The following is a 15,479-nucleotide window of genomic DNA, read 5'->3' as shown; positions in this document are numbered from 1 at the left end:
ACACAGATATCCCCCTAAAATAGCTAAAACTAAAAACTACTTCCACAAACAATCAGCTTTGATATTAATGAGTTTTTTGGGTTCATTGAGAACATGGTTGTTGTTCAATAATAAAATTATTCCTCAAAAATACAACTTGCCTAATAATTCTGCACTCCCTGTAAGTGACCGTGCACCACTGTATCTGACAATTGATTTAAACGTATACCCCAAAACATCAACATGGAAATTGAACTCATCTTTGCTTAAAGATGTAAAATTTAAAAAAAAAGAAGTATTGAAAGAACTCAAATATTACCTTGAAACAAATGATAACGGAGAAGTGTCACCTCCAATACTATGGGATGCATTAAAAGCTTTCATAAGAGGGGAGATCATAGCATTTGCCTCTTTTCAGAAAAAAGCTCGAGAGAAAAAAATGGCAGAATTACAAAAGACTCAAAAACAATTAGAAAGTGAGCATAAACAAATGCCTTCAACCAGCACTCTAAAACAACTAACAATGATCAGAAATGAAATAAATAAGCTGAATACACAAGCGATAAAGAGAAAATTGCTATATTTGAAACAGAAATATTATGAATGTGGATAAAATTCAGTGAAAATCTTAGCATGGAAACTTAAAAAGAAAATTGTAGAGAATACTATAACTAAAATTAAACACCCAGAGACTGGAAACATGATGACTAATCTACGTAAGATACAGGAAGCCTTTGAATCATTTTATAAAACATTATACGCTAAGGTTCCAGGTGGAGCTGAGTACGAAATTGACAATTTTCTGAATTCTTTATACCTACCAAGTTTGAATGAGGAACAAAATAAAACAATGATAGTGACAGAAACTGAACTCATGAAAGCCATCAATAAAAACAAACAAGTCACCGGGCTCCGATGGTTATACCGCAGAGTGGTATCGGGAATTTAAATTCAATTCAATTCAATTCAATTTTATTTATATAGCGCCAAATCACAACAAAAGTCGCCTCAAGGCGCTTCATAGATACAGAGAAAAACCCAACAATCATATGACCCCCTATGAGCAAGCACTTTGGCGACAGTGGGAAGGAAAAACTCCCTTTTAACAGGAAGAAACCTCCGGCAGAACCAGGCTCAGGGAGGGGCGGCCATCTGCTGCGACCGGTTGGGGTGAGAGAAGGAAGACAGGATAAAGACATGCTGTGGAAGAGAGACAGAGGTTAATAACAGATATGATTCAATGCAGAGAGGTCTATTAATACATAGTGAGTGAGAAAGGTGACTGGAAAGGAAAAACTCAATGCATCATGGGAATCCCCCGGCAGCCTACATCTATTGCAGCATAACTAAGGGAGGATTCAGGGTCACCTGGTCCAGCCCTAACTATATGCTTTAGAAAAAAGGAAAGTTTTAAGCCTAATCTTAAAAGTAGAGATAGTGTCTGTCTCCTGAATCCAAACTGGAAGCTGGTTCCACAGAAGAGGGGCCTGAAAACTGAAGGCTCTCCCTCCCATTCTACTTTTAAATACTCTAGGAACAACAAGTAGGCCTGCAGAGCGAGAGCGGAGCGCTCTAATAGGGTGATATGGTACTACAAGGTCATTAAGATAAGATGGGGCCTGATTATTTAAGACCTTGTATGTGAGGAGCAGGATTTTGAATTCAATTCTGGATTTAACAGGAAGCCAATGAAGGGAAGCCAAAACAGGAGAAATATGCTCTCTCTTTCTAGTCCCTGTCAGGACTCTTGCTGCAGCATTTTGGATTAGCTGAAGGCTTTTCAGTGAGTTTTTTGGACATCCTGATAATAATGAATTACAGTAGTCCAGCCTGGAAGTAATAAATGCATGAACTAGTTTTTCAGCGTCACTCTGAGACAGGATATTTCTAATTTTAGAGATGTTGCGCAAATGGAAGAAAGCAGTCTTACATATTTGTTTAATATGTGCGTTGAAGGACATGTCCTGGTCAAAAATGACTCCAAGGTTCCTCACAGCGTTACTGGAGGCCAAGGTAATGCCATCCAGAGTAAGAATCTGATTAGATACCATATTTCTAAGATTTTCAGGGCCGAGTACAATAACCTCAGTTTTATCTGAATTAAGAAGCAGAAAGTTAGCGGCCATCCAGGTCTTTATGTCTTTAAGACATTCCTGCAGTTTAACTAATTGGTGTGTGTTATCTGGCTTCATGGACAGATAGAGCTGGGTGTCATCAGCATAGCAGTGTAAATGTATGCTATGTCTTCTAATGATGCTGCCTAAGGGAAGCATGTATAATGTAAACAGAATTGGTCCTAGCACTGAACCCTGTGGAACTCCATAATTAACCTCAGTGTGTGAAGAGGACTCTCCATTTACATGCACGAATTGGAGTCTATTAGATAGATATGATACAAACCACTGCAGTGCAGTACCTGTAATACCTACAGCATGTTCTAATCGCTCTAATAGGATATTATGATCAACAGTATCGAACGCTGCACTGAGGTCTAGCAGGACAAGCACAGAGATGAGTCCACTGTCAGAGGCCATAAGAAGATCATTTGTAACCTTCACTAAAGCTGTTTCTGTGCTGTGATGAGCTCTGAAACCTGACTGAAACTCTTCAAATAAACCATTCCTCTGCAGATGATCTGTTAGCTGTTTGACAACTACTCTTTCAAGGATTTTTGATATGAAAGGAAGGTTGGAGATTGGCCTATAATTAGCTAAGACTGCTGGGTCTAGAGATGGCTTTTTGAGTAAAGGTTTAACTACAGCCAGCTTGAAGGCCTGTGGTACATAGCCGATTATTAGAGATAGGTTGATCATATTTAAGATCGAAGAATTAATTAATGGCAGGACTTCTTTGAGCAGTTTTGTAGGAATGGGGTCTAAAAGACACGTTGATGGTTTGGAGGAAGTAATTATTGAAGTTAACTCAGAAAGATCAGTTGGAGAAAAAGAGTCTAACTTAACATCAATGGTACTAAGAGTAGCTGTAGATAATATTACATCTGTGGGATGATTATTGGTAATTTTTTCTCTAATGATAAAAATTTTATTTGTGAAGAAGTTCATGAAGTCATTACTAGTTAACGTTAAAGGGATGGTTGGCTCAACAGAGCTCTGACTGTTTGTCAGCCTGGCTACAGTGCTGAAGAGAAACCTAGGGTTGTTCTCATTTTCTTCAATCAGTGATGAATAGTAAGATGTTCTGGCTTTGCGGAGGGCTTTCTTATAAAGCAGCAAACTATTTCTCCAGGCTAAATGATGATCCTCTAGATTTGTGACACGCCATTTCCTCTCCAGATTACGAGTCATCTGCTTTAGGCTACGTGCTTGAGAATTATACCACGGAGTCAGGTACTTCTGATTTGAGGCCTTAGTTTTCACAGGAGCTACAGTATCCAGAGTCGTACGTAGTGAGGAGGTGAAATTATTAACAAGATAATCGACCTCTGTTGGGGTAGCGTTCAGATAGCTGCTCTGCTCTGTGTTGGTACAGGGCATTGAAGATGATAACAGTGGGTGGATTATATTCTTAAACTTAGTTACAGTGCTTTCAGAAAGACATCTACTTTGATAAAGTCTACTCTTCACCGCTGTGTAATCAATTATTGTAAAAGTAAATGTTATCAGGAAATGATCAGACAGGAGAGGGTTTTCAGGAAACACTGTTAAATGTTCAGGTTCGATGCCATATGTTAAAACAAGATCTAGAGTGTGATTAAAGTGGTGGGTGGGTTCTTTTACATTTTGAGAGAAACCAATTGAGTCTAATAACAGATTAAATGCCATGTTGAGGCTGTCATTTTTAGCATCTACATGGATGTTAAAATCACCCACAATAATTATTTTATCTGAGCTCAGAACTAAATTAGATATAAAGTCTGAGAAATCAGACAGAAACTCTGTGTAAGGCCCAGGTGGACGATAGATGATAACAAGTAAGACTGGTTTCTGAGTTTCACAGCTGGGGTGGACGAGGCTAAGCATCAGGCTTTCAAATGAATTAAAAGTCTGTCTGGGTCTTTCATTAATTAATAGGCTGGTGTGAAAAATTGCTGCCACACCGTCCCCTCGGCCTGTGCTTCGAGGTTTCTGGTAGTTAGAATGACTCGGGGGGTGTTGATTCATTTAAACTAACATAATCATCCTGCTGCAACCAGGTTTCTGTAAGGCAGAGTAAATCAATTTGTTGATCAATTATTAAGTCATGTACTAACAGAGACTTGGAGGAGAGAGACCTAATATTTAATAATCCACATTTCACTGTTTTACTCTTTGGTTCAGATGTGGATACTGTATTGTTCTTTCTTTGTGATTGTTTATGTTTAAGTTGTTTGTTGCTGGTTTTTAGTTTGTTTTTTGTCTGTTTGGAAGCTGACACAGTCTCTATGGAGATGGGTTTTTGGGGGGGTAGCAGGAGGAGAGAAGCTGCAGAGAAGCGTGTAAGACTGCAACTCTGCTTCCTGGTCCCAACTCTGGATAGTCATATTTTGGGGGGTTTAATAAATTTGTCCATATTTCTAGAAATGAGAGCTGCTCCATCCAAAGTGGGATGGATGCCATCTCTCCTAACAAGACCAGGTTTCCTCCAGAAGGTTTGCCAATTATCTATGAAGCCCACATCGTTTCTGGGACACCACTCAGACAGCCAGCAATTTAAGGAGAACATGCGGCTAAACATGTCACTCCTGGTCTGATTGGGGAGGGGACCAGAGAAAACTACAGAGTCCGACATTGTTTTGGCAAAGTTGCACACCGATTCAATATTGATTTTAGTGACCTCCGATTGGCGTAACCGGGTGTCATTACTGCCGACGTGAATTATGATTTTACTGAATTTACGTTTACCCTTAGCCAGCAGTTTTAAATTTCCTTCAATGTCGCCTGCTCTGGCCCCTGGAAGACAATTGACTATGGTTGCCGGTGTCTCTAGCTTCACATGTCTGAGAACAGAATCACCAATTACCAGAGTTTGACCCCCGGCGGGTGTGTCGCCGAGTGGGGAAAAACGGTTAGACACATGAACGGGTTGGTGGTGTACCTGGGGCTTCTGTTTAGGACTATGCTTCCTCCTCACCGTGACCCAGCCGCCCTGATTCCCCAGCTGCTTGGGGTCTGCCGGGGAACAGCTAGCGGGGCCTACGCTATTTTCGGCTGCACCAGCTACAGGGGCCTGGCTAGCTGCGGGTGAATGAAGGGTGCGAAGCCGAGTCTCCAATTCAGTAATCCTGGCCTCCAGAGCTGCAAATATGCTACATTTGTTACAGATATCATTACTGCTAAAGGAGGCCGAGGAGTAACTAAACATCTGACACAATGAGCAAGAAAGTGCAGGAGGGACAGGTGAAGTAGCCATGGTGCTAATGAGTCGGCTACGAGCTAAGCTAGGCTAGCGAGACAGTACAGAGACAGTGAGTGAATACTTTGGCTATAAATTAGGTAGTGAGTACACAGAAAGTGTGCTTCGGAGGAAGCACGTGAAGATTATACTATGAAAGAAGAATGTATTTAAAAGTTGTTAATTAAATCGCTAAGCAAATAAGCTACTCAGAAACACCACTGTGTTTGAGCAGGAATTGATCCCTATATTACTCTCTACTTTCAACTGGGCGTTAAAAAAAGCACAAATCCCACCGAGTTGGAATGAGGCTATCATCTCGGCTATCCCAGAGGAAGGCAAAGACAAAACTGAGTGTGGCTCATATACACCCATCTCTGTCCTCAACATAGATTACAGACTGTTTACCTCTATAATGGCCAGATGAATGGAAGAATTTTTACCCAACCTAATTAGTAATGACCAAACGGGGTTCATAAGAAATCGGCAGACACAGGACAGTATACGCAGAACTCTTCATGTAATAAATCAGATACAAACATCTAAAATTAAAGCCATGCTTATGAGTATCGATGCAGAAAAAGCTTTTGACTCTGTATATTGGGACTTTCTTTACAAAGTCTTGAACAAATTTGGCTTACATAATGGAGTTATTGATACAGTGAAGGCATTATATACTAACCCTACTGCAAGAATTAAAGTTAATGGTTATCTCTCAAATAGCTTCGCTCTGCAAAGAGGAAATAAACAAGGCTGCGCTTGGTCTCCACTTTTATTCGCATTATACTTAGAACCTCCGGCACAATCAATCAGACAAAACAAAGACATCAAGGGAATAAACATTAGAGAACAGGAACATAAGCCTGCTTGCTATGCAGATGGTATATTAATATACCTAGAACAGCCCACAAACTCTCTACTTGAACTGATGAATCTATGCCAAAAATTTGGGAAACTTTCTGGGTATAAAATTAATATGTCCAAAACTCAAATACTTAACTATAACTATAGCCCCCCAGCTCACTTGGTTGCTCAATATCCAATGAGATGGCAAGAAAATCATTGAAATACTTGAGAGTTGTCATACCTAAAGACCTAACTAAATTATTTGAGGAGAATTTTGGTTCCCTGCAGAAGAGAATAGTGGATGATATCAAATGATGGAACATGTTTGATATCATGTATAAAGTTAGAAAGTTAGATTCCCTTTCTAACTTTATACTCACGAATTGAATCCATCAAAATGAATATTCTGCCAAGATTACTGTATTTATTCCAAACACTACCAATACAAATTGATCAAAGCCAATTTAACAAATGGGACAAAATTATATCACGATTTATACGGGGAGGGAAGAGACCAAGGGTTTGTTTTAAAAAAAAACACAGGAGGAGCTGCCGTCACTGAAAAATTATTTTTGGGCTGCTCAGTTGAAGACTGTGATTAACTGGTGTGATATAAGCTATAAAGCACAATGGAAAAATATTGAGGAGAGCATGTTTTCTTTTCCAATACAAGCTGTCCTGATGGACTTAAACATTCAAAAATATATAGACAAGGGTGAAATGTACACTTAATGTATGGAGAAATGTTGTGAGGGAATTTAAATTGGAACAGGACTTGGCTTTATTTAAATGGTATGCATATGACTGATTTTGCCCCAAATAAATTGGACTCATGTTTTAAAAGTTGGTCTGCTAAAGGATTACCTACATTCGATAGTCTGATTAAAGATGGGAACTTAATTAGTTTTCATACACGGAAACAAAAATACAATCTCGAAAAGCAGGATTTTTATCGATACTTGCAAATAAGACATTATATTAAGACAACAATCAGAGTGGCGTTGAACACTAATGTCGATTTGATAGCTATGCTTAAAAAGGCATATAGTGTCAATAAAAAATAAAAATTTCCTTTTTGTATACATTTCTTACAAATAAGCTTTTTCACTTAACTGAATATGTGAAGATATCCGGTCGTTAAGTGATGACGTGACGAATCCTACTTCCGGGCCTAAAGTAGTCTGCGTTTAATATGGCTTTTGTGTTGTTAACATATTTAATGTTATGTATTTTCTTCTATTTGATCTCAAAAAGCTCCTACAGTCAGTCAGTGATCACTGTTGACCTCCCTCGGCTTTTATTACCGCTAATCATTTATTTAAGCTCAGTTTTTAAAACCTTAGGATGTAACTACAGCCCAGCCCATGCAGCAGTATATGAATGACTAACCTCGTATTGTGGATGGATTATCTCAGTTGCTCTCCTGGCTGAAGTTTGGTCCTTTTACAGCATCCTGCCATGCGATTACATTTGTTCCTGACCACCGAGAACACTCACGTTAACTTTTATCCAGTGGAAAAAAAGTTAGCTTGTTTATATTATGCTAACATAGCTGTGTCGCTAGCGGTCATCTAGCACATCATTATATACCAGCTAGCCCAAATTCAGTAACCCTACAAACGTCACTGCTGTTTAGTTTTCTGTCTTCATTTATGTTGGAAGTGATAGCAGAGCTGTACGTTTTAATTTGTTTCCAAAACCCCGCAGTCAGGACATGCTATATTGTATTTAGATAGAAGCTAGCGAGCTAACTTCCTGCTAACTTCTAACGCCGTTAAATGCCATAACTTCCGTTTTCATGGATGCCTGGATGTTAAACTCAATTGTTACACCTGGTAGAGCAGAATGCTGATCATTTTATTAAAGATGAAAGACTTTAGACAGTTTTTAACTCTCAGTAATGCCATAGTGATCGTTTGATATATGGACCTGCAGCGGAGTTTAGGTCCAGACACGGCTAGTGACGTCAGACTGAACAACCGGATTATGGGAGGAGGGAGGAGTGTGCATAACAAAGGATGAATGGACTCAAATATGGGAACGACAATGGAAATGCACTTCCTCACGAAGATGGAGGGAATTTGGATGGAAAACTATGATAAGGTTCTTTATCACCCTTTGCCAAAAGACTCATTATGACGGGAATCCCCCTGTATGTTGGAGAAAATGTGGACACCAACGAGCACACCACACTCACATAATGTGGGACTGCCCTTTGATCAGGACTTATTGGAAAGACGTTCACGAAACACTACAAAAAATTTTCAACTGTACATTCCCTTTTGGAATGAAAACAATTTTTTTGGATGTACGCCACAGGAATGGTCTAGGGGCGACCATGGCTCAGGGGGTTGGGAAGCGTATCTGTAACTGGAAGGTCGCCGGTTCGATCCCCAGGCTCTCTGTCCTGGTTGTTGTGTCCTTGGGCAAGACACTTTACCCTACTGGTGTTGGCCAGAGGGGCCGATGGCGCGATATGGCAGCCTGGCTTCTGTCAGTCTGCCCCAGGGCAGCTGTGGCTACAACCGTAGCTGCCTCCACCAGGGTGTGAATGTGAGAGTGAATGAATAGTGGCATTGTATAGCGCTTTGGGTGCCTTGAAAAGCGCTATATAAATCCAAACCATTATTAAAAAAATAAATGTTGCTAGTTGCAAGTAAAAAATGTATAACAAAGAAATGGTTATTACAAGATGTACCAACTTTATCATTGTGGTGGGAAATAACACTAGAGATTTACAGGATGGAGGAGTTAACAGCATACGTGAATAACATAAGGCGAATTTAATTCTCAAATTTTAAAATCAATAATCTGGCTACTGGTCACTCCTGATTGTTTGGTTTTTTTTGCAGATTGTGTTAATCAATGCCTGTAACCCGCATTGTAAACGGTAAAACCCAGAAATAATTTTAAAAAAAAAGGTTGGGTGAGCCAGAGCACGTAAAGGGAGAAATGCCAGTTTTTATTCAGGAGGCTGCAGTCCCAAATGTCTCTCTGGAACTTGACACGGACCTTGAGGTTGTCAAGCTTGTTCTGGAAGGACTGAACATTGGCTAGTAGGATACTTAGCAAGGCTGTGTGTGAACCCATAGCCTGTTCCTGATGCTGGCTCATTTCCCTCATAGCCTTCGCTTTGGGTCACGTCCTTTGTTCTCCTGCCGGCACTCGCTTGGCCAGATTTAACCAGAGTTAAACACGATGAAATGTACGTATATTATGGACTAGTAGAAATGAGAGTATCTCTGTTGTATTGTAAATGTGTAATTACAATAATGTCAATAATGCAAGATCAGGCAGATAGCAACAGAAAATAGCAAAAAATAAGCAAAAATACGTTAAAGTAGGATCAGAGCATCCAGCATCCAGACCTCACCGGCATGATCATGATCATGGAGGAAGATTTTATGGAGGAGTTATGGAGGAGTGGTGGGAACTGGTATTGCTTTGAACCCACAGGACCTGGGCTTTTTACTGTCATTGAGCTGAACATGAACTCCTCTTTATACTAAAGTATTCTAGTGTTAGATGTGAAGCCATCTGTCCAGCAGCTAAATAATACGGTCTAATGCCATGTTTTGTTCATCTGAGCCTGGCAAGCAGCACATGGTTTCTGTTATGTCTGGATACATAAAACCTCAGTGACTCAGTGTCAGGAGAATAATGCGCTTCTATAAAGAACAACAGACAATGATAAAGCATGCGACAAAGCAACCTGTGCCATTTGGCACAATTTATTATAATTTAATGTCACCACAATACACTAGAATAACCCATGGATATATAAACCGCATATATAAACACGAATATAAAACTCTGGTGGAAATGATAGTATTGATAATAGCTATGTGATTCCACTGAGGTGAGCCCGTTCCAGAGATCTTGTCCTGTGCAGCTTTTGGAATCTGTAATTCCTTACTGCTACACTCATCCGATTTTAATGACTCAGAGTATTACAGTACGAAAAACCGCAGGAAATACAAAATGTCTGGTAAGGCGTTGGATCATCATGCCCCACAGTGACTCTCCAAAGGTCTGCAGGAGGAAAGGAACATTTTTACAAAGACATACTATTATTTGGTGTTCAGATGATGGTAGTTACGGCTGTCTGAGACATCCATCTAAAATCTTCCATTGGTCTTCAACGAGGTTGAGATCCAGTGAAAAGGAAAAAAAGTAGACCTAAATTATGCAAGCAAAACGTGTGGGTTGGGTCCAAAAGTGCATGTTTTCAGTTTCCGAGGCATGCCACTCCACCAGAACCACTTACCTGCAGGAGTTAAATCTTCAGATTTCAGCTTTAATTTGTACTGCGCTGTATGAGGCAGTCACTTCTCCAACATTGCTGAGGTGGTCGGTATCATAAAACTGTTCACCATGACCTGTTCTGATGGTGTTCCAGTGTGCAGTAATTCACTGGCTCATCTAGTTAGTGCTGCTTCACAACGTGTGGGCGAGGTGCACCAGTGAATCCCCATTACGTGCTTTTTATTGACTGTTCAAGATATATAAAACGCACTGTGTTCATTTTTGCTTCTGTTATAATCACAAGTCATTGCTTTGCTTTTAAAAGACTGTTGCACAATGATTATATACCAATAATACCAATAATGGACACGATGCCTTTTCTATCCAGATGCTTTCATTAGTGTTTGCTTGGTGTGAGATATTATAAGCTGATGCAGCTAAAAGCACCAAGTTTCACACCTTCAGGGGTGGTGCTGCTCTGCTATCAGTGTGTGTCACAGGTTTAAATGTCACAGAGCGCTTGTCCCATAAAGCCCACACAGAGAGACACAACAACCTGAAAACTGTAAGATATTTGAACTCTTACAGATGTGTTGTTGGAGCAGTCCAGAATGGTGCATCGACAGGTCATCAGATGCTCCACTAATGCCGAGGTTTGTGGTTCGATTATTGGCTGCTCCAGTCTGCACGCCAAATATCCTCGGGCAAGATACTAAGTACCAAGTTGCTCTGCGCTGCGTCCATCGGAGTGTGAGTGTGTGTGGATGTTAGATAGAAAGCACTTACACAGAAAAAGCATAGAAAAAAGTGCTTGTACAATATGAATGTGTGATGTAAAGTGATTTGAGAGCTCAGAGCAGAAAAGTGCTATATAAGAACCATTCCATTTACTATTTACTACTGCACTGGAGATCTCTGAGTGCTGCCTTGTCTCGCCCATTGGCAGGGCGAGGTATGTTTGTGTGGCTTTGTGGTGACATTTATTCACATTCATTCCAAAACCTCTTAATCCCAAACAAAAGGGCAAAAGCTTATCAGGAAACACATGCACACTCAGTCGATATATCCACATAGTGGTCCTGTTTAAAAAACAGCAAGGCTGTCTTCCTGTGGTGCATTTAAACCTTGGAAACTTCTGTAAATTTAAGCTACAAAAACATGGGACACTCCTCATTTTATGAAAATGTGACAGGCAAGACAAATTTGGAAAGAGAATTTTCAACTGTCAAACTTGTGAATAGAAGAGCTAACAGTGGCAGCAGACCAAAGCTGTGAGGGCGAAGGTTTAAATCACTGGTCTGTACACAGGTCCCAAAGCTCCGTAAAGTGCTTTTGAAACACTGATGCTTTTAAAATGAAAATAATTACAATAATGCTCCTTGTGCTAGTAAATACTCCAAGAATCCAGCATCATACATTTTGAAGTATTTGTCCTACGCTACAAAACCAAGTGTATAAATAAATAAATCGATACACGCAGTGTGACTAGAGAGGGTCAGTGCAGACTTTGATACCATGGGATTAACTGCAGGCTGAGTGTTACTCACTGTAGGAGCACCCGTACACCTCCACCCTGAGGCCCATCCAGCCACTGGGGTTCCAGTCAAGGGGGACGAATCGCAGGAAGCGTGTCCTCACAGGGTGGGACAGCTTGTTCTGAACGACGCTCTCCGAGTTCCCGTTCCCGACAAACCTCTGCAGGTGAGAGAAGACAGACTCTGGTTGAAACAATTCTGATGTAAATCACAGAGACAGCACGTGACCTCATGTCTGCTGTGAGGAATCAGATTTTCACCAGGACACAGCAAAGTTCTTCTTTTACTGCACACTTCAAAAATAAAAAGAATAAAAATCTAAATCCCAGAGGAGCCCCGACAGCAACAAAGTGCTGACTAGGATAGACCAAGGGCAATATCTTTTTCCTATCCAATATCCTAACATATTATTTGATGTAAAGTGATAAGAATCGTTGGTGTTCTGTGTGAGACTGAGATAAAATGACCACTGAGGCAGCCGGGGGCAAAATAAGGGTTCTGATATTGTGTTTTCCCCTGCAGAGCTAAAAACAAAAACCTCTCAGTGCCGATGTGATATGTCATCCTTCTTTTCCTCCCTCACGTTCAGCTCCAGACAACGCCAGGGGACACAAACAAGAACCGAGCGAGTGAAATATGGTGATGGAAACAGAGACAAACAACTCCTCCTCTCAAATGACTGATCGTCAGCTTCGTCATAACCGATTCGAGACAGGTGACATATCAGATCAATAAGTACAACAAAGCACCAAAAAAGACGGATCATTGACAGGAGCTCCGGGCGGACAGTTGTGCACAATCAGACGAGCCGATCATTCGGCTTTCCACGACTACAGAGAAGCGACGGCCTGCGGTACAAATGACCGTCCGACACTTACGGCGCGCCACAGCAGAGGCGTCATCAAATACGCCGCGATGCTGCTTCGCGGTCGATAATCAAAACAGCAGTGAGAGGGTTCAGGCTGTTGTTGTGATTGATGCAACCGCTTCCTCATTTTGAGTCGTGCACCGAGGGGGGCCTCGTGGCTGAATGTTAAAGCAGGTACGCGATTGGCTTATTTACACATGCGCTCACATCAGCACAGGAGGGATTAACAAATGGAACTGGGGCTCACACATCTGGCAAAAGCAGATGTGTTACCTCAGCTTGGCACTGGAAGCTTCTGGAAGAAACAGAATAGCCACAAGAATGTGTGTCAGTAAGTTGCGCACACTCGCACAACTTTGCTTTTGTAAACGCTTCCAGCTACAAACATGAAACGTGTTCTGATGTTGGTTGTTTTATTGTTTTACTTGGAGTCAGGTGTGTTCATCACACACAGCCTGTGAGGCTCTGTGCTGCAGAACAGTTACACTGCATTCAACATCATCAGCTTCTAAAAGAATATGGATATCAAATATTTAGCATCACTTAATAATGTATTCAATTCACTATTGACTACCCACTTATAACCATACAAGTATCACATACAGATTTAATAGTTATAAGGCCTCCTTCAGAATTACCAAAGTAAGAAATTAAATTAAATTTTATGAACAGTCGCCTCATATTATAAGGTAAAGACCTAAATCTCCCACAATCAGACAATCCTCCCGCACTTGGCAACAGTGGGAAGGAAAAACTCCCAGTTAACAGGAAGAAACCAGAACCAGCTCATGTAGGGGAAGCATCTGCTGCAAAATACATAGTACTGTAACTGCTAATCCCTTCTAACTACTGCTTATTAATGATAAATGAGAAGTTTCCTGTGTATGAATAGTTTGGCTCTGCATGGGCCAGTATTGCAACTACAGTGATTTTTCCCTACATAACAGTTAATTATGAAATATTCTCATTCATTAGAGCCCACAGATATATCAGCAGATATCAGCCTGTCACAGATGTATCAGCAGATATCAGCCTGTCACAGATGTATCAGCAGATATCAACAGATATTAGCCTGTCACAGATATATCAGCAGATATCAGCCTGTCACAGATATATCAGCAGATATCAGCCTGTCACAGATATATCAGCAGATATCAGCCTGTCACAGATATATCAGCAGATATCAGCCTGTCACAGATATATCAGCAGATATCAGCCTGTCACAGATATATCAGCAGATATCAGCCTGTCACAGATGTATCAGCAGATATCAGCAGATATCAGCCTGTCACAGATATATCAGCAGATATCAGCCTGTCACAGATATATCAGCAGATATCAGCCTGTCACAGATATATCAGCAGATATCAGCAGATATCAGCCTGTCACAGATATATCAGCAGATATCAGCCTGTCACAGATATATCAGCAGATATCAGCCTGTCACAGATATATCAGCAGATATCAGCAGATATCAGCCTGTCACAGATATATCAGCAGATATCAGCCTGTCACAGATATATCAGCAGATATCAGCCTGTCACAGATGTATCAGCAGATATCAGCCTGTCACAGATATATCAGCAGATATCAGCAGATATTAGCCTGTCACAGATGTATCAGCAGATATTAGCCTGTCACAGATATATCAGCAGAGATCAGCCTGTCACAGATATATCAGCAGATATCAGCAGATATTAGCCTGTCACAGATATATCAGCAGATATCAGCCTGTCACAGATATATCAGCAGATATCAGCCTGTCACAGATGTATCAGCAGATATCAGCCTGTCACAGATATATCAGCAGATATCAGCAGATATTAGCCTGTCACAGATATATCAGCAGATATCAGCAGATATCAGCCTGTCACAGATGTATCAGCAGATATCAGCAGATATTAGCCTGTCACAGATATATCAGCAGATATTAGCCTGTCACAGATATATCAGCAGATATCAGCAGATATCAGCCTGTCACAGATATATCAGCAGATATCAGCAGATATCAGCCTGTCACAGATGTATCAGCAGATATTAGCCTGTCACAGATATATCAGCAGATATCAGCCTGTCACAGATATATCAGCAGATATTAGCCTGTCACAGATATATCAGCAGATATTAGCCTGTCACAGATATATCAGCAGATATTAGCCTGTCACAGATATATCAGCAGATATTAGCCTGTCACAGATATATCAGCAGATATTAGCCTGTCACAGATATATCAGCAGATATTAGCCTGTCACAGATATATCAGCAGATATCAGCCTGTCACAGATATATCAGCAGATATTAGCCTGTCACAGATATATCAGCAGATATTAGCCTGTCACAGATATATCAGCAGATATCAGCCTGTCACAGATATATCAGCAGATATTAGCCTGTCACAGATATATCAGCAGATATTAGCCTATCACAGATATATCAGCAGATATCAGCCTATCACAGATATATCAGCAGATATTAGCCTGTCACAGATATATCAGCAGATATTAGCCTGTCACAGATATATCAGCAGATATTAGCCTGTCACAGATATATCAGCAGATATCAGCCTGTCACAGATATATCAGCAGATATTAGCTTGTCACAGATATATCAGTAGATATCAGCCTGTCACAGATGTATCAGCAGATATTAGCCTGTCACAGATATATCAGCAGATA

General features: G+C 40.6%; 1 protein-coding gene across 2 annotated transcripts in view; it reads right to left on the bottom strand.

Annotated features, from left to right (window-relative positions):
- The window catches only part of cntnap5a (contactin associated protein family member 5a), a 148,400-nt gene that overhangs the window by 83,100 nt on the left and 49,821 nt on the right, over nucleotides 1–15,479 (bottom strand). For both annotated transcript variants that reach the window (XM_026145972.2, XM_026145974.2), the window contains exon 4: nucleotides 11,949–12,096. In XM_026145972.2, coding sequence (XP_026001757.1) covers nucleotides 11,949–12,096 — 148 coding nt within the window. The remainder of the gene's footprint in view (nucleotides 1–11,948; nucleotides 12,097–15,479) is intronic.

This window comes from Astatotilapia calliptera, chromosome 16 (genome assembly GCF_964374335.1).
Source record: "Astatotilapia calliptera chromosome 16, fAstCal68.1, whole genome shotgun sequence".
In the NCBI taxonomy this organism is placed as follows: Eukaryota; Metazoa; Chordata; class Actinopteri; order Cichliformes; family Cichlidae; genus Astatotilapia; species Astatotilapia calliptera.
The sequence above is the reverse complement of the archived record's forward strand: the minus strand, read 5'-3'. Positions and strand labels throughout refer to the sequence as shown.